The 25,298-nt window shown below is 49.1% G+C and overlaps 3 protein-coding genes across 7 annotated transcripts; 1 reads left to right on the forward strand and 2 right to left on the reverse strand.

Moving 5' to 3' along the window:
- The first annotated feature begins 773 nt into the window (after window positions 1–773).
- Window positions 774–9,404, forward strand: NDRG2 (NDRG family member 2). 5 transcript variants are annotated; one of them, XM_012649297.1, is made up of 17 exons: window positions 774–833; window positions 2,427–2,493; window positions 3,205–3,285; window positions 3,614–3,655; window positions 4,030–4,135; window positions 4,323–4,443; window positions 4,624–4,686; window positions 5,664–5,724; window positions 5,915–6,001; window positions 6,205–6,261; window positions 6,438–6,541; window positions 7,034–7,078; window positions 7,380–7,431; window positions 7,674–7,721; window positions 7,940–7,975; window positions 8,132–8,183; window positions 8,404–9,395. In XM_012649297.1, exons 3-17 carry the CDS (start codon window positions 3,211–3,213, stop codon window positions 8,568–8,570), a joined length of 1,116 nt encoding a protein of 371 aa, XP_012504751.1. In that variant the 5' UTR covers window positions 774–833; window positions 2,427–2,493; window positions 3,205–3,210; the 3' UTR covers window positions 8,571–9,395. The 5 variants fall into 5 exon arrangements, with proteins under 5 accessions (XP_012504751.1, XP_012504753.1, XP_012504752.1 ...); XM_012649296.1 differs by lacking the exon at window positions 774–833 and adding an exon at window positions 1,415–1,491 and having other exon boundaries at window positions 8,404–9,404; XM_012649299.1 differs by lacking the exon at window positions 3,614–3,655 and having other exon boundaries at window positions 8,404–9,404.
- Window positions 9,405–15,105: 5,701 nt separating this feature from the next.
- Window positions 15,106–17,176, reverse strand: SLC39A2 (solute carrier family 39 (zinc transporter), member 2). The gene is made up of 4 exons (XM_012649303.1): window positions 16,904–17,176; window positions 16,589–16,719; window positions 16,332–16,379; window positions 15,106–15,887 (listed from the first exon to the last, which is right to left on the reverse strand). The coding sequence occupies exons 1-4, from the start codon at window positions 17,016–17,018 to the stop codon at window positions 15,255–15,257; spliced, it is 927 nt and encodes a 308-aa protein (XP_012504757.1). The 5' UTR covers window positions 17,019–17,176; the 3' UTR covers window positions 15,106–15,254.
- A 1,440-nt stretch (window positions 17,177–18,616) lies between these two features.
- METTL17 (methyltransferase like 17) lies at window positions 18,617–24,952 on the reverse strand. Its single transcript, XM_012649305.1, has 14 exons — window positions 24,681–24,952; window positions 24,374–24,527; window positions 24,117–24,251; window positions 23,147–23,228; window positions 22,807–22,888; window positions 22,074–22,147; window positions 21,518–21,612; window positions 21,063–21,133; window positions 20,761–20,868; window positions 20,414–20,482; window positions 19,701–19,751; window positions 19,356–19,448; window positions 18,941–19,125; window positions 18,617–18,866 (listed from the first exon to the last, which is right to left on the reverse strand). Exons 1-14 carry the CDS (start codon window positions 24,759–24,761, stop codon window positions 18,761–18,763), a joined length of 1,386 nt encoding a protein of 461 aa, XP_012504759.1. The 5' UTR covers window positions 24,762–24,952; the 3' UTR covers window positions 18,617–18,760.
- Between the last annotated feature and the right edge of the window lie 346 nt (window positions 24,953–25,298).

Here is a 25,298-nt window from a genome sequence, read left to right on the forward strand (position 1 = left end):
TGGGAGGGGGGTTGCGAGTGGTGAGGGTGGTGGTGGGAGGGTGGTTCCCAGGCAAGACTGGGGAGGGCAATTTGGGGGTCTTGGGGGGGCAGTCTGTGCTAGTGTTGCAGTTGGCAGCTCAAGTTCCATTGGCCATTGTTCCCAACTGGCCTGGTGCCCAGCCCCCGAAATGGCAACTCAGGAACCAGGCTGAAGGGGGATGGGGTGGGGATGATCCTGGGATTGCGGGAGCAAGAAGAGGGGGAGGTGGAGAGAAACTCAATCCGGTTTCCTTTTGCTTAAGACAACTTCAAATTCCCTTAGCCACATCAACTACCCGGTTCCAAGGAGCCTTCCTCTGAGGGGTACGGGGAGGGTGCATCTGGTGTGTATGTGTGCGTGTGTGTGAAGTCTAGGATAGTAAACCCACTCAGGAACAGGGAAAGACCGGGCAGTCCCTGAGACCATCGCCTGGGCATTGCTATTCAGCCGGTCTGAGCTGGTCTCTCCCTCCGTTTCTGGGCCGGACTGGGAGGGGTTAGCGCCCGAAGCCACAGGGTCTCTTGGGTCCCAGCCCGGGACACAGTGTCCTCCCCAAGCCCCTACTCCACCCGCGCAGGGTTAACTCCGCCTCTGCGCCTGTTTACCCAGGAGTCAGAGCCTCTGGGGGTCCCCGGCCCCTCCCCCGCCCCCCTTGAGGCCTTGACCCGGGAGTCCCCGTTGGCCATCCGCTCCCCCCTCCTGTGATCGCCCTCTATTTATAGCGGCCCCCCACATTCCCCGCCCCCCCTCCCGCCCTGTCCACCTTCTCACCAACTAGCCGGAGAGCAGGCGTCGGGACGCAGCAAAGAGAGGTACCAGGACCCTGGGCGCCAGGGAGTCGGAACTCCTGCGCCCTAGACGTCCCCTCCTACTCGGTGCTGGCACCCCTGCCCCTCCCAGCCGGCGAGACCCCCGCCTCTTTCGCGGCGATGCCCACCCACCTCCTCCTTCCTTAACCTAACTCTCTGTTTCCGGGCGGGCGGAGTCGAAGTCGTGGGGTGTCTGTGCCCTGGGTTCGTCTTCCCCATACCCGTCCCCACCACTGGGTCTGGGGGCGAAAAAAGGAGCCAGAGTGCGACAGGCAGATCCAGGGCATAGGTGGGGGCGCTGTCGAGGGCGGCCGAGGGGATCCCTTTTGGGGTTAACGGATCCCCGTACACCCCACACCGTCCCGTTCGGGGTGGGGGGATGTTGTGAGGAGCGCGAGCGGAGCCTGGAAGCATCCAGCAGTTTGCTCTTCTCGGAGTCTCCCCACCCCACCCCCGCCCCCAGCACAGCCCCTCCCGGAGCGGCAGTCTGGGGCGGGGTAAAAGGGGGGGCGTGTTTACTGGGGGTCTGGGGCGGATCTGCCGGGAGCTGCCGGCCCGTGGGCGGGCTGAGGCGGGCCGGGGGCGGGTCCGTGGGGAGCCGGAGCCTGGGCGGGCCCGAGTCAAAGGCAAGTGAAGGTGGAAGCGGCCGCGGCGGCAGCAGGTAGGGGGAGGGGCAGGCGAGGGGCTGCCCGGCCTGGAAGGCGCCAGCTGGGCGGGTGGGCGGTTTGATCCCAGTCCCCTGGAGCGGACAGCTCTGGGGAAGAGGCCCGCAAGGAGGGGGCGCTCGGCTGCTGCGCACAAAGGCTGAAGCTCTGCAAGCGGCAGGGTGTGTTTGGGGTGTGCGTGAGGTTGCGTCCAGAGTCCAGGGCACACCGAGCGGGCGGTGCAAAGGTGTCGGTCCTCACGCGTACAGGCAGCGCAGCGACTCGTAGGGACAGGTTCCGGGTGCTGGGCCCGGCCAGTCCCATCCGTCCTGCCTGTCCCTTCCCAGCTGGCGCTTGCCCTCGCTGGCCGTCGGGGGGAAGCTGGGAGGAGATTGCGGGGCCGCCCTCCCCTCCCTTTCTCCACTCGCGGGACCTGCAGAGACTGAGTGGAGGAGAGAAGCGAAGGCACGAGGCTTTTTTTTCTTTTTTTTTGGTTTGTTTTTAAGTGGAGGGAAACAGTCATGCTCTGCTATCCTCATCTTACTAGACAGCTGTCAAAAATCTTGGGGATCCCCTAGTCCCCGTTTTCTGGTTTACAGATAGGAAATTGAGTGCAAGAGTAGTAACTGACTGGGCCAAGGTCACACTGGTAGTGGCAGAGCCGGGATTAGGATCCAGAGGTTCTGACACAGCCACCTCTTTCCTCCACATCAGCATTTCCTTCTCTCCTCCCCCAGCCTGGACTGATACCTGTTCTGTGTTGACACGCAGGCCCTCCAGCCTGTATTGATTGTAGTGCATGCCCAGAGAGGACGTGTTCTCTGGACTCAGGGGTAGCGACTGGGGAGGGTTAGTGACCCCAGGAGTCTGGGTCTTGGCTGAGGCTCTCTGTCCCTAAAAGACCCAGGGTCTGTCTCCCATGTCATTCACCTCATTTGCTGTGTTTTCGCAGACCCCAGAGTCAGGAGGAGTGAGAACCCTGACCCCTAATCTCACTACGTCCAGCCAATAGGAGACCAGTAAGTGACCCCACCCCCAGCCTGCAGACTCCTTCCTGTGCAGGTCTGTCCAGGTGCTCTGCTCCTCAGCCCCACTAATGTTGAACGTATGCTAATTTATTCATAGTTGGGAGGGAGAGTGGGGGGAGAAGGGAAGCACTGGATCTGTAGGGCACAGATGTTCCACTTTTGTTGTTTTCCCCCTCCCCCGATTTGTCATGTTGCTTTGGTCACTTTTAGACTCTTTCTTTGAGTTTCTGACCTTGGGGCTTTAGTTGAAGGTCACAGTGGATTGTGAAGTTTCATTACTCTGTCCCTTGGTACCTTTAGAGTACCCAGTCACTGAGCTATGAGTTTTACCCTCTACCTGAGAGTGTGGGGTGGCCCCTAAATATAGCCTGGGAAATCCGAGCTGCACTGCTGCCCCACCCTGGTATTTCGGTCCAGGAAAGAGGAGGGAGGGGGTCCGGAGGTGTGGGTGTTGAGGGGTGGCAGTGAGGATGGCTAGTCTGAAAAGGAGAGGTGTCCTGATTCCTCTTCCACAACCCCTCCTCCCACTCTGCCTGGGAATGGAGCTGGGGCAGGAAAGGCCCTCTGGGTGTGCTGGAGTCGTCTTCAACTCCTGGGTCCCTCTGCACCCTGCGCCATCCTGTGCTGAGAGAGGAAGCCTGGTGTTTGAGGTGTGGGGTGTGGAGGTAATCTCCCAGTATTGTTGTTTCCTCACCCTGCCAGGCCACCATGGCGGAGCTGCAGGAGGTGCAGATCACTGAGGAGAAGCCACTGTTGCCAGGACAGACACCTGAGGCAGCCAAGGTTATTAGAGACCCTCTGACTCCCATGCCCGAATTCCAGACCTCTAAGCATCACCCTCGCCTGCTGATTTCCCAAGCCCGCCGATCTCATGCTAACCCACTTTTTCCACCTCTACCCAAGTCTCTTTCCCCATATGCTACAGTTGGGAGTCCAGGTCCTCGTCTTGTCACTGCACTAACCTTCATCTTCTCCATGTCTCTTTGTGTCAATCTCATTCTGTCTTTGGTCTCTGTCGGTCTCTCTTTACCTACCTCTTTGTGTCTGTCTCTCCATCTGTAACTCTGTATGGTCGTGTGTTTCTGTGTCGTCTGTGTGTGTCTCTCTCCAGGAGGCTGAGTTAGCGGCCCGAATCCTCCTGGACCAGGGACAGGTAACAGCTTGGTGGCAGTCCCAGGGTGGGCGGAGGGCCTCTCCTCTCCCCACGTAGAGAGAGGGCCCCTACCTGGCTCTTTCTCCTCTCTTCACTTCCTTTCCTTCTATTCCAGTCCTTTCCCATACCCATCTCTGCCCTCTCCTTCCTTCCTCTTCCCTTCTCTCTCTAATCTTTCATTATTCTTTTCTACCCTCAAACTCATCTTCCGTTGTCATCTTTTCCTAAATTCTTGCTGATCCTATTTTTAATTCTTTGTTCCCTTCTCCTCTTTGCCTCTCCCCTCCCAACTCTCTGACTTTAGTGTTGCTCCTTCTCTGGCCCCTTTTCCTTTCAGCCTAACTTCCACCTGATGGTAACCTATTTTCCTGCAGACGCACTCTGTGGAGACACCTTATGGCTCTGTCACTTTTACTGTCTATGGCACTCCTAAACCCAAACGTCCAGCGATATTCACCTACCACGATGTGGGACTCAACTGTAAGGACCTTCATTCCTCCTCCCACTCCTCTTGGGGAAGAGGCTGGGGGAAGGGTAAAAACCCAGTGGAGGGGGAGGGGTCAGGATGGGCAGAAGGTCTCTCCCAGCATGAAAGAGGGTGGGTTCTGACTTGTGGACACTTTTTCCTGTCTGATTCTATTATTGGGGTGATGTGGATTCTCTTTAGATAAATCTTGCTTCCAGCCACTGTTTCAATTCGGGGATATGCAGGAAATCATTCAGAACTTCGTGCGGGTTCATGTGGATGCCCCTGGAATGGAAGAGGGGGCGCCTGTTTTCCCTTTGGGGTAAGAATGAGCTCTTTACCCCTTCACCAGACTGTGAGGCACGGGGCAGGAGTGGGGAAGATTGGAGGGGAGGAGGAAAGGGAGGGCAGTGGTGATTCCAGGAGAGGATGAGAAGGACATCCTAAGGTGGGGGGCATGGGGGCAGGTTGGTATGTTCCTTGACACGCCTCTCTTCCCCAGATATCAGTACCCGTCTCTGGACCAGCTTGCAGACATGATCCCTTGCATCTTGCAGTACTTAAAGTGAGAGTCCTGGGGACCCCTCCAAACCAGAGTTCTCTTTCCAGCATAAGGAGACCCTTAGAACTCCTGGGTCCGCCATGGTTCCTGGGCTAGCTCTGGCCTCTGACCTTGATATATCCTTTCTCTTTCGTGCTCCCACCTTGATTGTTGAAAGGAAGGGGAGTGCATTTGGAAAATTGACTACAGTCAGCAGAGTAGCCCATAATGGAGGAAGGACAGGAAAAGGAAGGGTCTAGGCTTGGCCCTGCCTCAGGCTGAGGAGGGGCTTCTCTGATCAGAAAGCCATGGAGGAAAACAAGGGGCAACATAATCCCTGAGGAACCCGATAGACCTGTCTCATTCCCTCCCTCTCCCCCTTTTTCACACCCACACCTCGTGACTTGAACCGGGAGCCCTGTGAGGAAGGGAGTGTGGGGGAAGGAGTAGAAAGCCAGACCAGGCGTCTTCGGCATTCAGAGGGACTCCTGGGTGCTGTTCTTGGCTCGGCTTTTCCTAGGCACCAGGGCTCTTAGCGGCTCTGGTTCACCTCATTGCCTCTGTTTCCCCCACTCTCCCTGTTGTTCACTAAAGTTGTGTCTGTTTTCACATCTTGCTTTAAGTTCCATTCTTCTGCTTAGAGGAACCAGGAACTAAAGCAAAACAAGTTGAACTAGCTCCTGGAAATTGAGAATGGACAAAGAGCTATCTATATAGGAAAACAGTGCGTCTCATTGGTTGGTTGGTAGATGGGTGTTTCTTTTCAAGACACTAACTCTCCAAGAGGAAGTGGGGTATAGGCTTCAGGGATCTACACTGACTCCAGTGCCAACCTTTAGCTCCTTGCACCTTCTTTTTAGCATCTCTCAAAAGAAGGTCCCTTTCTGTGCCTCTTTGTGCCCATGGCCTTGGGAGGGAGGGTGAGGAGTTTGAAGAGACTGGGCTGTGGCAGGTTTTGGACACCAGAGCCCATGAGACATACATTTATTTCCCTTTTACAGTTTCTCTACAATAATTGGAGTTGGCGTTGGTGCTGGAGCTTACATCCTGTCGCGATATGCTGTAAGAAATAAAACCCCCCAGAGGAGGGAAAAGAGGGTGCAGAGTGATAAGGAGAGTAATGTTCATTAGCATGTGTTTGTGGGACGGTGGGGGGTCAGGCCCTATGTGAGTGCAAGAGTGGGCAGAGCTCAGTGGGTAGGGGATAAGGCCATGCCCTGTTTCTGATTTCTTTCCTTCTGTTGCCCCTCAGCTTAACCACCCAGACACAGTTGAAGGTCTTGTCCTCATCAACATTGATCCCAATGCGAAGGGTTGGATGGATTGGGCAGCCCACAAGGTTTGGAGAGCCCTGTGTGCTGAGACCTAGGGTGGGGGTTCCCTTTGTGTGGGTCCAGTGAGGCTCCTCCAGCATTTAACTAAATGGACTCTGGACTTCAAGGAGGGGGTGGTGATGGGGCAGGAAAGTGAAGCTGGGTCACTTTACCTGGGCCTGTCCTCCCCATAATGTCCTGAACTTTCTCACCTGCCCTTTCCTCATAGCTAACGGGCCTCACCTCTTCCGTTGCGGAGATGATCCTTGGACATCTTTTTAGCCAGGTAAGTGGTCATGGAAGATGGAGGGAGTAGAGGGGACCAGCAGGCACTTGAATGCTTAGGATGAATTCCTTGGCTGGAAAACAGGATCTGGGGAGGGAAGAAGGCTTGCCTCTTTTCCTCTGGTAATTGTTGGCTTCTCTTTCCAATCCTAATTTTTCTCCCTGTTCTTCCTTTAGGAAGAGCTGTCTAGAAATTCTGAGTTGATACAAAAGTATAGAAATATCATTACACATGCACCGAACCTGGAGAACATTGAACTGTATTGGAACAGCTACAACAAGTGGGTGGGCTGTGTGTGCGTGTGTGCGTGTGTGTGCATGTGAAAGAAATGTAGAAGCAGTGACCAGGCGTCATGGGGATGCACAGAGGAGGAGAGGGGAGTCTGGGAAGTATGCAGTGTGCAAGGAAGGCAGGATTGGTGTACCACTGGGGCAGCTTCCAGACAAAGCCAGTGGGAAGAATTGTGAGGAGCTGTTCCCCTTCTCTTGTTTACCTCCCTTGGATTTTTGGATTCCCAGAAGTAAGATGATCTCTTGTCCTGTGCCCTTCCTCCCCCTTTGCTGCCCTCTGACCAGGGATCTAGGGACAGGTGACTACAGGGGTGTGCTTGGGATCTGCCTGCCACCTTCTCCTTCAGTTTCCACTTTTAATCATCAATATGTATTTGATAATAATTTTTGGGAGGAAGATAGCTTCCTCATGGGGAAGTTAGCATATATTTGGATGGATAGGATTGCCTACCTAAAATTCATACTCTTTAACCCCTCTCTAGCCGCCGGGACCTGAACTTTGAGCGTGGAGGTGATATCACCCTCAAGTAAGACTTTAAGAGAGAAAGCTTTGCTTCTCCCCCTCAGTGTCCCCTAGGTGCTTATATCCCTTAGAAGAAGGAGAGTCTTTGGCCAAGGAATTTCCTTGTCACCTCCCACACCATCCTCTTTAGCAAACTGCCTCCTTCTAGGTCTTCTCCCTTTGAATCCTCTTGGTGGGGCCAGCAGGGGGAAACAGAAGGCTGTTCCCTCTTTGGAGCCAGACATTTTTCCAGCTGTGCTTCTAGGAAGAGGCAGGTGAAGGAGTGCTAGGTGCTCACTGCCTTCTCCCCTACACAATGCCTCCAGGTGTCCTGTGATGCTGGTGGTAGGAGACCAAGCACCTCACGAAGATGCAGTGGTTAGTAGGGAATTTTGGGGTGAGGAAGGGAAGGTTTGGGTCCTAGGGTGGTGGTCAGAGGGGTACCTTGCCAGGGGATAACCGCACAGGGAGATCGACTTTCAGGCATTAAGAATTTGATTCCTGGTAAGAAGGACCTAGGTTAGGGGGCTGACAGGAAAGGGACTGGAGCCTGGGTCCCTTGGAGGGGAGGGGGTCACAGGGAATGTGACCTCATTCATTCTGCCTTATGCTTACTGCAGGTGGAATGTAACTCAAAGCTGGACCCCACTCAGACCTCGTTCCTCAAGGTCAGTACCCTGCTTCCTGGCCCCTGTCCAGAGCCATATGTCCTCTCTAGAGTCAGCTGCTGAGCCTCCAGGGCCCTGCACGGGAGCAAGTGAGGTGAATGAAGAAAAAAGCAAAGGGGCTGGATTGAAGCAGCTAGGGAAGAGAGACCCTTTTCTACCTCTGTGCAGCTCATTGGATTAATTTGTGTATCCCTTTTTTGGGGGCTCTCTCCTGACAGATGGCTGACTCTGGAGGTCAGCCCCAGCTGACTCAGGTGAGTACCCCTGCCGTCTCTGGGACGGGGAAGTGGGAAAGGATAGTGGGACTGAACTCTGTTTGCCACACGCCCCGCCCCACACTGCCACAGCCTTGGGCTTCCGCTCTGCCTCTAACCTCATCTCTCTGTCTCCTGCTCACCGTACTTCCACAGCCAGGCAAGCTGACTGAGGCCTTCAAGTACTTCCTGCAAGGCATGGGCTACAGTGAGTATGGGGACAGAGGCTTTCATGAGGACAAGGGATTGCTGCACAAGAGGTGGGAGAGGCACTGAGGGTGTGGAACCATCTTAGGTTAATTCTTGGGCTCGCTGCCATGTGCCAAATCAAGCTCATCGGCTGTGTCTCCATTCAAGCCTATTGAGTTGCCAGCCTCCCTTCCCCACCTCTTCTCTCAGACTATGTACATATCTTTCTGTCTCCACAGTGGCCTCATCCTGCATGACCCGCCTGTCCCGGTCTCGCACAGCCTCTCTGACCAGTGCAGCATCCATCGATGGCAACCGGTCCCGCTCTCGCACCCTGTCCCAGAGCAGCGAGTCTGGGACTCTTTCTTCAGGGCCCCCGGGGCACACCATGGAGGTCTCCTGTTGAGTGACCCTTGTTGCCCCAGTGTGGGACCCAGCCCTCACCTCCCCCAGAACTAACCTGGGAGGTGCATAAGGGCATTGGGCCAGAGTAAGCAAGAGAAAATGGGCAGATCATATGGGGAGACGATCTTCATCTTTGCTACCCTAACTTTGACCTTTAACCTGTGATTCTCCCTAGCTCCTGGGAGAGATGTCCTAATATCTCTTAGGGACCCAGACCCCTAAATTATCCTCCTCCCCCATTTTGGTGTTAAGGTGGAGAGGGCATGTATCCTCTCTCTCTGATTTAGGTGTCTGTAGATGAGGGATAAGAGGTTGGTGCGGTTGTCATGGTGCCTCCATCAGATTCTCCCTACTTATCCCATATTTGCAAGGGGAGGGGATTTGGGGCTGGGACTCCATTTACCAAAGCTGATATGGCTTCTCGTTAACCCTGCAGGGCTGCCGAAAGGTATAGGCCTAAATGAATGTGTGTCAAGGGGAGACTTCTGGTGGGTTAGTGGTCCTCAGGATATGATAGCAGCATCCAGTGTGCAAAAAGGAAGTTGGAATGGGAGGTGGTGGGCAATGAAGGTGTCTGGAGGAGGGATTGGCTCTAGGTGGGCAATAGGAGGGGCCTGGGGCCATTTGGCTGCACTAACTTTGGTAGCTATAGGTGTGCATCTAGAGTGGGATGGGGAGGGAGCTTAGCTTGGGCTGGGCTGCTTGGGGCTCAGAATAGGGGTGGAAAGGGCTACCCCAGGGCTCTGACTACACTGCATTATGTGTGGAGGGTGCCCTCCTGTCTCCCACGACTTCTGCTGTAACAATAAACTGTAGAGGAATCTGAGCACCATTATTCTTCTTTCAGTATGCCTACATCCTGCCCCTTTTCCTATCCTCTCCCTGCCCAGCTCTCACATTCTCTTCTCAAAATGACATAAACCAGGAGAGGGTGTATGTGGCATAGACACTTCACAAAATGTGACCACATAGAAACTGGCCCCATTCCAACAGAGTGGTGTTGTCTTTGATATTGATAGTATTTTTAAGCTTGGGAGAGAGGAGTTGCTTAGATCTTAGAAGGCTTCCTTATCAGTTATGGATCATTGAGAAAGGCCGTAGGATTTCAGAGATGCCACCAACATCATGATCTCTGAGAAAGAATAAAGAAAGCTGACTGAAGTGCCCAAGGATGTCTTGCAACCCACCCTCCTGCAGAATCCTCCCTAGGAGTCACCAAGAGTCCATTCTAGATGGGTCAGCACAACCAGTAAACCAGGGCTCATGAAGTTACTATAGGGGTTGGGTTGCTCATAGTTCATCCCAATCTGAAGACTCTTCCAGGAAAGTCACAGCAAAAAATGATTTCTTCTTGGGAATTCCTCCTCCCCCACGGAATTCAAGGGATCTAGGAGCTCATTAGACAATGTTTGTGGTTCTCTAAGAAGCTTTTCAACAAATATGAACAACAATCACCAAGAGGAATTCATATATTTTGCAGCTCTTGAGGCACAAGACATAAAAACGAGAAGGTACTTTGTAGCATCATTGGCAAGAGTACTGTGGATGGAATATTACAAGGTCATTTGCCAGACTGCTTTATAGAAACCCCACAGGCAATTATACCCTTTCCTCAGTGAAACTGAGCTGAGGACTAATGCAGTTTGATATCTAGTGCTGACACACTGATTGACATGGAAGTGGGGCATGGAATATGTTCTTGATTCTTGAGCATTTCTTCAGTCTCTCCCATCGGACTGAGTCTATTTTAAATGCAGTAGGCCAGGGAAACCAGCAGGGTTAGCTATTGATTGGTGAGGGTGTGGGTGAGCACATGCAGGGCAGGCAGCAGAGTGCTGAGATGCCACACTGAAGGAAAGAAATGAAATTGGAATCATTGGGACCATCTAGCTCCTAGGCAAAACATGAGGAAGAGGCAAGAAACTACAATCAGCATCGCTTTTACTGGCTGTAGATGCTGTTGTGCATCATGGAAGGGAAGGCAGGTCTTGTCTGCACATCTGCCTATATAGAAATACTGTCAGCAGGGCAATCTCCAGGAATGGAAGCAAATTACCTTTATGTGTACATATGCGAGTGTGTACATACATAGCTGTCATGTAGGTGGGTGTGTGAAATGGGTGGTGACCGTATGTGTCTCTCCTGTAGATGTGTCTGTATAAGAAGCCTAGCAGGTAGGGAGAGGGAAAGATGCTGTCTGCTGGGAGCAAATGGGGGTGGGGTGGGGTTTGCTGTCCTTGACAGACCTCCCTCCTTTGTTGGTCCTAATGTTCTAGTCCAGCCCATGGTGACACAGTGCCCCCCTGTGGTTGGCATGGTTCTTAATAGCTTTCCCCAGTTCTCAGGTCCCTTCCTACGGTTCTCCAGTCCTACAGCCCCACTGTCCTTTGTGGTTCTACGCAGTCGCTATATGGGGAGGTCCTGATATTGTGGTCAGCTGCTCCTGTCCATTCTCAAGATCAGACCTCAGAGGCTCCGAGGAGAGGTGTGGTGATTTTATAGAAGCCAAACCACAAACTCCCTACTTTATGTCTCTGTTTCAGGCTTAGGACTCCTGTTTCTCTCTTCCCCTCATTCTCAAGGAATGTGAGTATTTCCCAGACTTTAGGGACAGAAGCCCAAGATAGTTAAGATTCAATGGGAAAGAGAATAAAACTAGAAGAACAGAGTGAAAAAGAGCCTTATGATTTCAGCTTGAAAATTCTGCATCTCATGAAGAGATTTTAAAGGGCAAGTCTCTGAAGGTACACACAAAACAGAAACTGCAGCAGGAGGGATAGGCGTTAGACATTAGAGAGTACTTTAATGGCTAGGGAAAATGCTGGAGTGGGAGATTTCCAGAGAGATTTTAGGATTAACTAGAAAGTGAGAGTCAGTTCTGAGTAGAGGCCAGGGGTGTGGTGAGGGTAAATGGTGCCTAGAGCAATGGTATTTGTTTATACCCTCTCTCCTCACTAACATCACAATTTCCCCCAAATTGGATAAATATACAGTAAAAGTAGAATGCATTCTGTATTTGACATCCAACAAATCTTAAGACAGTAACTCAGAATATAATTAAAATTTTTAAACTATCTACAACTGGCATTTTGTAAGCATTCCCGCAGACTGAGGGATGGTGCCTGGGGGTGTCATCCCTCTCTGCACCCCTTTCACTTCACCTTTGCTAGTGGCAATGGACTCCCCCTCAGGGCAGTGGGGGACCACACTCACACATGCCAACCCGCTCAAATTCTGGCAGCTGCTCCTTGTACCCTATCAGACTAGAGCCCGGAGTGAGGGACGGTTTCCTGTGGTGAAGGTGACAAGACACTCTGAAATTGGCCTTCAGGGACAGGGTTTTGTTCCTGGATGTGTCTTGTCCCTGCTCCTGCATATTCCCTAAACTCTGGTATCTCATCTTTCTTTCTTCACAAATTGTCATTCTATAACTGCAATATCCAAATCAAACCTCAGCTTGAAAGTGAAGGGAAGGTGAGGGAGTTCCAAAGGGTTACTTCAGAGAAAAATTTATTGGTGGCAGAAATGGAAAGCTGGCTGTAGGAAGAAGGGTGGTTCGAGGCCTTGTTCTTGTTTTCCTCCTGTTTACGTGTATACAAAATACATGTGTTGGGTGGAGAATGAGGAATGGGGAAGAGGGACAGGGACTGGGGAGACTTGAAAATTGTCCCATGAGACTTCTCCCCTCACTATTCCAGCTAGCTTCCCCTCATCCCTTCTCCCATCCTGCATATCTTCCCTCCTATTTTTATTTTTCAACTCTCACCATTCCAGCTATCATCTGTTACAGCCTATCTCTCAGGGCCGAGTGAATCAAGGCTTAGTGCTGGATCTGGTTTCTAGTGGCCATGCCCCAACTGAGATAGCTGAGAGCTATCTTAGCTCTCCCTCCTGTCCTGTGGTTCTTATGCCTGTTCTTTTTCTGGCCTTCTTGTTTCAATCTCATTCAGAAATCACATTCATCTCCTGCTGCCTTATAGCCTTCTCTGGCTCCTTGCTGGGAATTTATATCTTTTGAAAATGATCAAAGATTATCTCCTTTTCCTGATCCTGATCTTCTCCCCTGATATTATCTATATGCAGCAATTCTCTATCTTTATTCCAGCTCTTGATAAAATATGTTTCAAACTAAAGATGGTTCTGGTCCCAGTTGGTAAGAATTTTGGGAAAAGGAAAGGAAATGGCCTGGGGAAGGAAAGCAAGCCTTGATGGCTGAATGCAGAGGAGGTTAAAGGGGAATGCAAGGGCTCTTGGGATAGTAAAAGGCAGAAGTGCATGACTTACCCATGCTGCAAATATCCCCAACTCTGCCTCATTTACCTCAAATGCTGATAGCATCAGTGGCCCAGGACATGGTCAAGAGCCCTGACAGTCTAACGTACTTCTCCTTAAGCCTCCTTTCTATAGCCATACGGATCCTCTGTACTAGAAATAGGCTTTCTAGCTTCCATATAATCGTGTCCCTTCCAAAGTCCTGGCAAAAATCACTTCAGTTGAAAATAGCAGAGAAGGGATGGTATGTGGGACATCTTCTGCTTGCCCCTCTAGATCTCTTTATTACGCTTTGTGCCCCATGAGGCTGACCTCCCTGCAACGCACCAAAAGACATTTTTATGTTCTGGCTTCTGTTTGGGTTTGCCCAGTATGAGACATTAGCAGTAGAACAAACAGTAGGAGAGTGAGTTTTTCTCCTGGTCCTTCCTTATTGGGTCCCTGCAGGTTGGTGGCATTCCTCTACCAAAGGCCACAGCTCTTATTGGATGGCCCTCTCTAGTTTCTGGTAGCTGCTCCCTTCTCTTCAACCTAGGTAACAGCATTGTTGTTACTCAGCCCCAGGGTATTGCACCATCATTTATTGCTTTGTTCAAATCCTGCCCACACATTACTAAATACTCCCTTTATTAATCTTGCCTCAATTACCCAATGTACTATCTGCTTTCTTCTGGGATCCTAACATATAGGTTGGGGAGATGGGAGGGGGTGGTAAGGTAAAGGTAAGGAAAGAGAAGAGAATCTATACATTGAGCTTTTCTTAAAGTCATAGAAACATGGGCTTGAAGCCCAGCTAGCTATGTGACCAAACTATTTAACTTTTCTGAATGCCAGTTTCCCTAGACTTACTATGGGGATAATATCTACCTGTCAAGGTTGTGAAGGTACGATAACGTATGTGAAAGCAAGTAGCACAGTGCCTGGCATGTAGCAGGTGCTCAATGTAGAAACTGTATTATTACTACAACTAAGTATTGTTCTGAGTATACTACATTACTGCATTTAATACCGAATGGAAAACACAACAGGATGGTGCTTCAAACAAATTATTTCCTGTGTTAGACACATCTATCTATCTATCTATATATCTATATCTATCTATCTGTCTATCAATCCTTTTGGCCTAAAGCTTGCCTTCTCACTGATTCCTGGGCATGTAAACTGGGCTTGTGAGGAGGCTAGTATTTCTTACTTTGTAGGGAGGGGAACAGCATGGACAGGAGACAAAGACAAGAATGAAATGCAGGAGATCTTGTCTGTCTGTGTTAAGGTTACTTGGACTTCCACACTGAAAATACCAGAAGGGGCAAACTGGTGAGCGTAATAGAGCTCAGGGGCACACTTTCTCTTTCCCCATTTCTCCACTAAGTCTGAGATATTCCTTGATCTCATGGCTTGGGGGCTAGGCAACAGCCATCCTGTTCCTCCTCAATTCCAGATAACCTGCTTTTGCATTTGTCCTTAGCAGTTTTAAGAGAAGCAACACACTATAAGGGTTACTCAAACTGAAAGACAATTTGTAGGGCAGGCAGAAGGAAAGCTACTAAGTCCTGGCAGAGCCAAATAATCACCCCAGGCATTTATCTGGCGCCTTTCTCCCTCTCCAAACACACAGCTTTTTAATCCCTCAGCACGAGGCAGCCGGAAGGATATAGAGGGCTCAAAGAGGAGCAATAGTATCCTTGAAGCCACATAGGGCTCAGAATGAAAAACAGGAACATGACGGAAATAGGCTCCATTTAGGCTATCTCAAGAGCCCGTTGGGTATGTTATGGGTGGCTTACAATAGGTACTGGGAGTAGGGTGGGTAGTTAGTGTAGGAAAATGACTAATCCTCATGGTTTCTGTTTTTAAACTTCTTTCCCTTTAAATGCTGGGAACTCTGGTTCATTTTCTCAACTTCTGGGGCTCAGGTGGGAGGGGTTTGCTGGAATTTCAGCAAAGCTCCCATGTCTGGGGGTGTGGCTGGCAACTGACAGAATGGCTAGAAGCCCTAATTCCAGAAGAAAATACTACATCCAATTCTCATTCTTCCCATTCCCCATTTCACGACTTCCCGCACCCAGCAGCTTCTAGGTAACCAGGAGAAATGAAATAGAATATGGCTAAAGGGGAAGAGCAAAATGAACATTTTATTACACACAGTAGTATAAATGGGACAAGAGTCAACTTTGGAGTGGTCTCTATACCGATTCTCCAATTAATAGGCACTCAACTATAATACCCTTTTTTCGGTTCTGGGTGAGAAATGGGATCTCATGTAAGGAACAGCTGGGATCCAGTCCATGGAGATGGTATCTAGTGTCGTTTAGTCTCAGTGAAGAAATGTCCAAGGGCCAAAGCCAGTTGGGAGGTGTCTCGTGGGGGTAGGGAGATCATCCTAGACAGGCCCGTTAGAAAAGCCAGGAGTCTCTCAGGCCCACAAGGCAATAAAGGCCATAAAGGCAAAACCAGCAGCTACACAGCCCCATTTGGCTAGAGGGGTCGCAGGACCAGCTAGCTCCCGGGGCAGAATTTCTAGGAAGGTGACATACAGGAAGGTTCCAGCTGCCACACCCTCTAACACGGCCTGGGCTAAGCCCCGTCCCCCTTCCAGGTCCCCTCCAACCACGGCCAGCCCAAAGGCTAGGCCCACAGGGGACATGAGAGCTAAGGACAGTATGGAGAACACGGCCCATCGTGATCCAGTGCCTATCTGTACCAGCCGCAGTCCTACACCAAACACTACGAGCACCTTATGAGCCAGGACGGCAAGACAGAGCTGCAGGGTAGCTGCTATTGTTGGCTGCAACCCTACAGCTAGACCTTCAAACACTGAGTGAAAAGAGAGTGACAGCAAGAGGATGAGGGCTCGGAGGGGACTCCGCGAAGGTGAGGGGAGAGGGCCATGGCTGTGGAGTTCCAAGACATGAGTCCCACCCCATTCTTCCTCCTGCACCGTTGATCCTCCAGCAGCCCCAGGACAGCACTGCAATGCCAGCGACTCCAAAAAGAAGACAACAAAGAAGCCCAGGGAGATGATGAGCTCTCCATAGGGATACTCCATCTAGGAACAGAAAGAGGGGCTGTGAAATGGGAAGGGAAGACAGTGCGTTGGGCGGATGAGGGATTGAGAGATTGAAGAGAATGGGAAAATGTGGCAACAGAACTTTAAAAAGAGTGGGCGAATGAAGCCAAGAGTAGAAAGACATGCACATGCAACAAGAATGCCAGAGGGACTAAGGGATACAATACCAGTAGGGTTAGAAATACAGGGAAACGATCTGAAGCACATCATAGGGTCCAGGGAAATGAAAGAGTAAAGTGAGAGCTTTTTCTGGGATTCCATAAACCCAAAAGGATTGGGTTGGCCCCTCCTTGCCTCTACAATGTCTGAGCTGGGGAGAAGGGATTCTTGGTATTCCTCACATACTCCTCTCAAAAGGCCCTGGGGATAAAAGGACTCTGGTTCTCTTCACCTTCCAAGTAGGGGCTGGTGGGAGATACTTACATAAGCTGAGTCAACATCAGAAGAATTTCCCTCACTATCTGTCCTGTTCTAGGGAGAAAGAAGCAGAAATTAGATAGGGAACGGAGCAGCTCAGGTTCCTGTCTCTTTAGCAATACCGCTTTCCTTAAAGCCCAATCTGATCTGCTTTCATCATTCAACAAGAAGCTGTTGCCTTCTGTCCTTCCCCCCTTTCTTTCCTTGGTTCTGTTTAGCCTTCTGGCCTCACAGCCCTGCAGCTCAGCATCTCTGCTGCTCACCTGCATCATAAACTTCTGAAACTCTGATTCAATTTCCTCCAGGGCTTCAGCGGTCATGTGCATGAACCCTGCTCCCAGGAAAACACCAGCAGAAGTGCAGCCCAGGAGGCTGAGGACCCGACGGTGTCGACCTAATAAAAAGCATAAGTTACAACCCAGTTGGCAATGAGAAGATAGACAAAGGTGAGTAAAGAGTAATAGGCAGCAACTATTATCCCAATCTTGGGGATGATGAGAGAATCAGAGCAAGGTATAAGGATAGGGTTGAGGGGAGACTCAGGTTACGGAACAAAGATGGGGCAGGTCTATCTATACCTGTGGCTGCATCAATCCGGAACCATTTGAAGCAGATGGGAACAAGGCCACCACCTAAAGTGAGAGCCAGCAGAGCAAACAGGCAGCCAATTTTTACTCCTAGTAGTGGCTCCATCTCTGGGATGCAGGATAAGCAGAGGCCTTAGAATGACAGATGGAGTTAGAATCTTTGGAGCAGGAGGGGTATGTAAGGTGGTCAAAGCTGGAGTATGCACTCCTCTGAGTTTTAGGAGACCGCTGGTATCCTTTTCCTGTTCTGTGTTGCCTCCACTTGCACAGCACAGCATTGCATAGCTGACTTAGGCCCTGCCCCAGCTTCCCGCCCTCCCCTTACATGGAGGCCCCTCCCCTGGCTCACGCCTTCTTGAGCTTGGAAACCAGAAACTCCAGTCTCCTTGCCAGGCACAGCCAGCACTGTCTTCTCTTCAACGCCATGACTAATCTAAGGACTATGGAATATAGTCTTAGTTCACGCCTGGGGTTGGTCTAATCCAAAATTAGTTTATGCTACCTACTTCCCAGATATTTTGTGTTGGGGACAATCTGGTCCTGCCTCACTCAGGACATTTGATCTAAGCCTTCTGTACCCTCTCCAGCTCAACCCAAATCTTATAGGTTGCAATGCTGATACCTGAACCATACCCTTTCACAGAGCACTTGGGGCCACCTGGGGGTAAAGAAGTGGGGCTGAGAGGTGGTACTGCTGCCAGTGTGGGAACTAGTAGCAGAGGGGACTCCCCTTTCCTGTAATCCCAGAAAAATAGCTCCAGGCATGGAAATGCCTGCCTAGAGGGGAGCTGAGATTTCTGGTATTACAACATTGATATTGTCACAACTCTGACTGTGCTTGTTTCCTGATAAGAACTATGGGAGAGGCATTTTTAAGACAAAGAAAGTTGCTCTAGCCCTTTAAACAGCAGGGCCTAGGGGAAATCAGAGACGAACCCAGTAAATGGAAGGATCCTACCTGAATATACAGGGGTGGAGATGGAAGATATGGTCCTGGTGGGGATCAACTCTCAAGGGAAATGTATGGGGCAAACTCCAGGGTAGCTGAGGGACCCTGGGAAAGATGGAAGGGAAGGAGAGAAAAAAATAGAGGCCAGGCAGCTGCTGGTTCTCCTATTCAGGTGGCCCACATAACAATCTTGAGACCTGTTGAGCCAGTTCTCAGACAGCTGGGGCTGGCTTTCCCCACTATCCAATTATCTTCATGGGGATGTACTGGTCTCTGGTAGAAGCAGCATTCTTACAGGAGAGGGTGAGCTTGAGATTTACGTGGGAAGCTTGGCATTGAAAATCTGAGGATTTTCTTCTTTACAGGATAGGCCAAGACAACTGACTCCCTAGACCTTTTTTTTTGAGACAGAGTCTCACTCTTTTGCCCAGGCTAGAGTGAGTGCCGTAGCGTCAGCCTAGCTCACAGCAACCTCAAACTCCTGGGCTCAAGCGATCCTCCTGCCTCAGCCTCCCAAGTAGCTGGGACTACAGGCATGTGCCACCATGCCCAGCTAATTTTTTCTATATATTTTTAGTTGTCCAATTAATTTCTTTCTATTTTTAGTAGAGACAGGGTCTCGCTCTTGCTCAGGCTGGTTTTGAACTCCTGAGCTCAAACAATCCGCCTGCCTCGGTCTCCCAGAGAGCTAGGATTACAGGCGTGAGCCACCGCGCCTGGCCCCCCCTAGACCTTTTAAGAATCACAAAATCCACTTCCATTCTTTAAAAAATGTTTTATTATTATTAAAATCTCAAAAAAAACACAGACATTTGGGGGTACCACCATTCCCATCCTGGATACCAGGTAGCTTCAGCCTTGGCAGGCTTGATAGAGGAAATACTTATCACACATCCCTGTCAGCTCTCTGGGGGATCTTGAGCAGGGGACGGAGGACACTCAGACGGAGTGATCACGGGTAAAAGATCTCCCCAGGAGCTGGCACGGGCACAGCGATACAAATCCCTACAGAAAAGAGATGTCAATATGGGCTGCAGGTTCTTGCCACCGCCTACTAATTCTGGTCACATCCCCTGTACCTGCCATGCCGGCGGGCTGTGATCACAGCATGCTGCATATGCCCATTTGGACAGCACAGGTGACAATGCACATGTCTAGGCCGTTTAAGGATAGGTTGAGTGATACGGGGCCAGCGATTAGCTTCCTCTGGAGAACCCCGGGCAAGGATCACCATAGAGAACTTTTCCTCCTTTGGTTTCTTATTCTAAGATAAGGATATAGAGACTGTTTAGAGGGAAAAAATATGGGAAAAAACTTTTTAACCCTTTTCCCCATTCCTGCAGTTCTTTTTCATACTGTATAAATCATACACATGCAGGTTGTAAAGTCTCCAGGCTATTCTATGAATTCTCCAATTCCTCCCACCTCTGATTCTTTTTCTTCTTGCTTTCCTAAACTATTTTCCCCCTGCTGCAACATCCCCAGGGCACATACCCAGCTGAAGGGGATGGGATGATAATCCTGGGAGAAGCTACAGGCCAGGGGCTTAGAGGCTGTCAACTGGGGACAAGGAAGTTCATGGGGACACTGTGAACACAAAGACATGAGGTGAGACAAAAGAGTCATCACTCATAAAATTTAAGAATTAAGAATGATAGAGTCAAGCGGGGCCAGAGAGAAGGGAGGATAGGAGCAGGAGGTAGGGAAAGCCAGGGAATCATTAGGCAGAAACTGGACAGGAACACAAAGGAGTGGAGAGTGGCTCAGCTTTACCCTCTCACTTTTCCTGGCCACACCTGAGTTCAGATTTGTGTGTCGGGAGGCAGAAGTAATACTCACTGGGGCAAAGACAAAACCAGGTCGAGGGTCCAAAGTCAACTTCTCTTTTCCCTGAAATCAAAAGAAATCAAAGAAATAAAGCTGAGTCTGAGGGGTCTATTTTTATAACTCAATTGCTGCACTCAGTAAATTGAGGACTCCTTTAACATTAGACTCTAATAATGACTAACTATGTCCTTTGAGTTAAGCTGGCTGCATCCTTAATACTCCAAACAAAGAACTTTCTCTTAACAGCAAGAGAAAGGCAGGAACTTGGCACATAGTATGGTGCTCTCCCTTGTCAGCAACCTCCACTCTCAAAAAAATCCCACTCCAGGACAATTAAATTTATGATTATACACTGGCTCATACTATGCCACAGTGACAAGGTTCTTGGCTGAGCAGTGTCCTAGAGTGGGGCCAGGAAATTTTCTTTTAAAGGGCCAGAGAGTAGGCAAAATCTGTTTCTGTCCCAACGTCTCAACTCTGTAGTGTGAAAGCAGTCACAGACAACAGAGACATGAATAAGCATGGCTGATACAAAAACAGGTGGCAGGTCGGATTTGATCCACAGGCCTTCATTTGCCAACCACTGCCCTATCACAATGACTTTATATGCCTAGTTTCCTGAGAGTCACCCTTACCAATGTCCAATGGTCTCTTTGGTTTTCAAGGGAGTAACAGTAATTGATGACAGATGGGTGGGGGAATGAAGGAAAGAGAAGGAACCTTACCTTAAGGACCAGGTCCCTAGCATCCATGAGAAGGCAGTGCCCAGCTTTTGTTCCATTCTCCACCAATACCTGTTCACAAAAAGGGGAAATAAACAGAAACTCTGAATGACATGAAAACATAAATGTCAGTAGCATTCACAGATGGAGGGCATTCACAGATGGAGTAGGGGGCCTAAAAGGAAATCAGCATTATACATGTGATGGGGATAGAGACCCTCAAAGAGAGATAAAGAGAACCATAAAGGACGAAAATGTTCACGAATGAAGACAATGAGAGAAGACAAGACATGAAATCCTTGAAGCTGCTTTAAGAATTGAAATGTGGGGAAAAAGGGATTTCAACTCACCAGGAAATGACCTGTCTTACGCCACAAGGTTTGAACTACCTCAGTGCGGGCAGCCTTGCTGGGCAGTTCACTTAAAGAAAAGGCTGATACCACCACATCAAATTGTACCTGAGGACCAAGACAAGGAACATGACAGGACTCAACATCTCTCCATTCCAAGACTACAACCAAGTCCTAGCCCCTAAATTTCTTCTATGGCTTTCCTTTATCTTCTAATACTCAATGCTGGGTTACAAGGCTGAGGCCACAGTTTTCCATCTGCTACGTCTCACATTTAGAATACTCTAAACACTGCCACTTGCCTTGGGTGATACAGGTAGAAACTGTCTGAAAAAGACACCTGGAACATAAGGCTTCCCAGCTTCTGAACCACCTGTGGAGGAAAGAGATGTGGCAGCTATGAATGTATAGGAAGTTAACAGCCACAGATATAAACTGACAAGATATCCAGGTAAGAAACATGGCCCCAGGAATACAGAAAAACACTAGGTAAGAGTGAAATGCAAGAGGGTAAGTAAATATTAAAAAGAGCAGGGAGTGTATTGGGTCTCCCTCTGGTCCTGTCAACCTTATGCAACCTATCTGCTACCTAGCAAAGGCCTCTAACACCTTCGGCTTGACCAAAATATTGGAAGGAGACCAGATTCATCTGAACTTTTAGCCCTCTCCTTTATTTCCCAATAAAATACCCTTTCTAGTATTGCTTTATTTAAATTCCTCAATTCTGGAAATGCTCTTCCTTATAACTTGTCCTCACCTTTTAGTAGCTTTTCTGCCAAACCCAACATGGCAGCTGAGCTGTCCACACACACATATTCACGTAGGCTCTGGCCCCAAGTACTGTGAGCAGCCCTAAGATGGCAAAATATAAGTCACCAATTCCCATGACAGAGAGTAATCTCTATAAGAGACCCACCTACTTCCAACCCCATTCCTGGGAAAACAGAGTATCATGTTAAAATAAAATATTAACAATGTTATTTTCTTGCTTCATTTACAACTTCTAAAAAAAAAAAAAAAGGCAGACTCAAAAAACTATTTGTAGGCAGAAAAATTTTGATTGATATGCAAAACCTATGCCCTATACTAAATTCCTTTCCTTTTTAACCTTTCTAAACACTGGCCATTTTTCACTTGACATTTAGGTAAATCCATATACTTTCTTCTGCCTTGCCTAATCTGAGCAAGATACATTCTGGGTTCCCAATTTTCCTATTCTCCCCTCTGGTCCTAGTCTCTTGATATTGGAGTGGTACAAGTGTGGCTCTCTAGAGCTAGAATTGACACAGGCAAGGATGAAGAAAGTTACTCACCAGGTGACAGAACCAGTACCAGAGCCAAAGTCCATCAAGGTTTGTGGCTGGAACTCTGGAACTCGAATCCGGATCTGAAGAAACACACAACACCCCACAGTAGGGTAAGTAGATATTTATTTAGGACCTTGGTAAATATGAATTAGGGGACTATGACATAAAAGGTGAGATGTGAATGTCTTTTCAGACTAGGAAGCTCCTACAACAATGATTCTACTAATAAACTTTTCTTGGTCATAGAATCCTTTCAGAGTACAAAGACAGCCTCTTTAAAAATCTGCATATGCAGGCCGGGCGCGGTGGCTCACGCCTGTAATCCTAGCTCTCTGGGAGGCCGAGGCGGGCGGATTGTTTGAGCTCAGGAGTTCGAAACCAGCCTGAGCAAGAGCGAGATCCCGTCTCTAGTAAAAATAGAAAGAAATTAATCAGACAACTAAAAATATATAGAAAAAAAAATTAGCCAGGCATGGTGGCACATGCCTGTAGTCCCAGCTACCCGGGAGGCTGAGGCAGGAGGATCGCTTGAGCCCAGGAGTTTGAGGTTGCTGTGAGCTAGGCTAACGCCACGGCACTCTAGCCTGGGCAACACAGTGAGACTCTGTCTCAAAAAAAAAAAAAAAAAAAAAAAAATCTGCATATGCAATGTCCTAAGAATCCCTACCACAGAAAATTATTTTATGAATAAGGGAACTGATGGTAAAAGGGTTCAGGTTGGAAACTGAGGGACTTTCACCTCATGGAATGCTCTGGAGACTGCCGCAAAGCCACCATCCAGTCTTGCTGCCATATACACCAGGCTCAGTCCCTCACTGTAGCTGCCATAGAAATCAGAGCGTCAGACCTACTTGGAAATAACTGCAATTCCATAATTACCTTCTAGATTTTCAGGAAATGACATCTTTGGAAAAGGCTCTTCCAGCTCAGGCCTCTCACTCTCCAATACAGAAGGGTCCTGGGGAGCCTTAACCACCCAGGTAGCTTTTTAAAACACTACATTGACTGTGTGACTGTACTTCCCCAACTCTCTGCAGTCCAATTTTTATTTCTTTTGCATCCTTTCTAGTCCCCCTTACCTCAGTTCTTGCCAGTGGTAGGTAGTTCTACGCAGGGCATGTAGCACTGCTCCATGAAGTTTCTCCTCTGTCTGAGATAAGTCTGGGGTAAGAACAAGGACTGGAAGTGAGGACCTAGGGAGAACAGGGCTCAGATCCAATATTTGAATATACTGCCCACCCAATCTTCCCCTACTCCCACTGGAGAAAAGGCAAACCTAGAGAAAAATTTTAGGTAAGAATAACAGTAATACCTACCACTACCAGAGTGTATCAGATAGTATTTTGTCACTAAAAGCAGGTTAGAAACAAACCCTAACCCACAGGTTTTGTTTTATGTTAAAGGGAAGTGTGATAAAAATTTAAAGAAAAGGATAGAATATTTTGTGTATTCCTCACTTCCCCAACATTTAAGATTGTGAAAATCGCCAATAATCCTATGGGGAGGAGGAGAGCTTGAAATCCAAGTCTCAGGACTGTGTTCAGTTCAGTACTATTGAGCAAGTATCTACTGATCACCTATTCTGAGCCAGGAATTCCCCACTGTGGAGTACGTGGGGAATACAAGATGAATAAAGGGCAGGTCTACAATACGAAGGAGCTCCCAATCATGAAAATAAATTGATGAGTAATGTTTATCTCCTATCCCTGAAGAGGGTTTCAGTACTCAACAGGAAGCCATAAAAGGACTTTATTTCATCTGAATAAAAACCTAGAAGGTCCTAATCCAGTGGACTTGCAGGAAAACAAAACAAAACAAAGATCTGGATTTCAACAGCATACTGGGGCACTCTCTGACCTTTATCTAAACCCAAAGGCAATCTCTGCAATAATCTACCTTTTCTTACTAAGGCGTTATTATAACAAGTACTCTTATTAGAAAGTTGAATAAACTGCAGTATCTATTTGAGAGCCTGTAAAACTATTTCCTACTCTTCATTTCCCACTGATGTTCAAACTGGCTTACTCTTTAGTTACTCTTAAGCCCTACCTGGGTTGTCCAGAAATTTTTTCTCAAGATGCAGAGCTCGTCTTTGCAACTCCTCTGGCTCTATAGGCAAATGTCGGCTCCAGAGATAATTGGTCAGTGCTTGCACCTGTTTCTCCACATCGGGCATTGCGCTCTCTAGGAGCCAAAGATGAAAAACGGAATCACCTGCGTGCAGAGTCCCATTTTTTTTTTTTTTTTTTTTTTTTTTCCCCCGCGGCCCCCCGCTCCCCCGGCCTCCCTTTCCTGCCGTTACTCACCAAGCAGCAGTAACTGCGCAGCGTAAGCCAGTGCCTGCGGCAGTCGCACGTGCGGTAGGTGCAAGATGCCAGGGTGCTTGCGATAGCGCCTCTTCTCCAGAAAATCGGACTTGTTATCTACCTGGGTCACGCCAGGTACAAGGGCGGCAAGTGTCTGCAGGCCAGGAAAGAAAAGCTGATTGCCAGGCAGAAAGGAAGGTTGCGGGCACTCGCTAGGGGGAAGGGCTGTCAAGAGCGCTCATCTTCGGAGTAGAGCTGTCCTTGGAGATCCAGGGTCTCTCCGAAAGCAGGGAAAATAGGAACTCACCCGGGACTGGGGAGCTACTCGAAGGCCGCGGCCCCATCGGCCTAGTATCAGCAGGTACCCAACTCCACGCGCGGTCGCCATGGTTCCGGAGGTGAACCGGAAACGGAAATGTACGTGCCTGTGTCGCACAGTCACAACGCCGGGGCGAGCATCCTTCACAGGACTTAGCCCGACAGTATCAGCCAATGAGAACAGCGAATGTTTGCTAGCAGCCAATAATCAATTGATATGCAAATCTCCTTGAGGCGCAAACCGTACATGGGCGGGACTTGGGAGGCCTTTCGGACATAATCAGCGGGATGCGAAGTGGCTTAAAGGTTGTGTTGGACTTCGTCGCTGGGGCCGGAAATATACGAGTAGAGCGGAAGGGCGTGGGATGTGGGAGTGTTTCTTCGGATGTATTGATTACCTGTGTTTCATGCTTTTCTCTCTGGAGAACTCTGAGTCTTGAATTGTTTCCTTGTGTGAAAAGGGGAGAATGCAGTAACGCTAAGATGAGATGAGAAAAACTAGATTTAGGGGACCGAAGATTAACAGAAATTAAGTTAATTATTAAATAGTTCATAGTCTAATAAATATTGAACCTAGGTTTCAGTAATAGGTTTAATTTTTTTTTGC

This window comes from Propithecus coquereli, unplaced genomic scaffold (assembly GCF_000956105.1).
Source record: "Propithecus coquereli isolate 6110/MARCELLA unplaced genomic scaffold, Pcoq_1.0 Scaffold3, whole genome shotgun sequence".
In the NCBI taxonomy this organism is placed as follows: domain Eukaryota; kingdom Metazoa; phylum Chordata; class Mammalia; order Primates; family Indriidae; genus Propithecus; species Propithecus coquereli.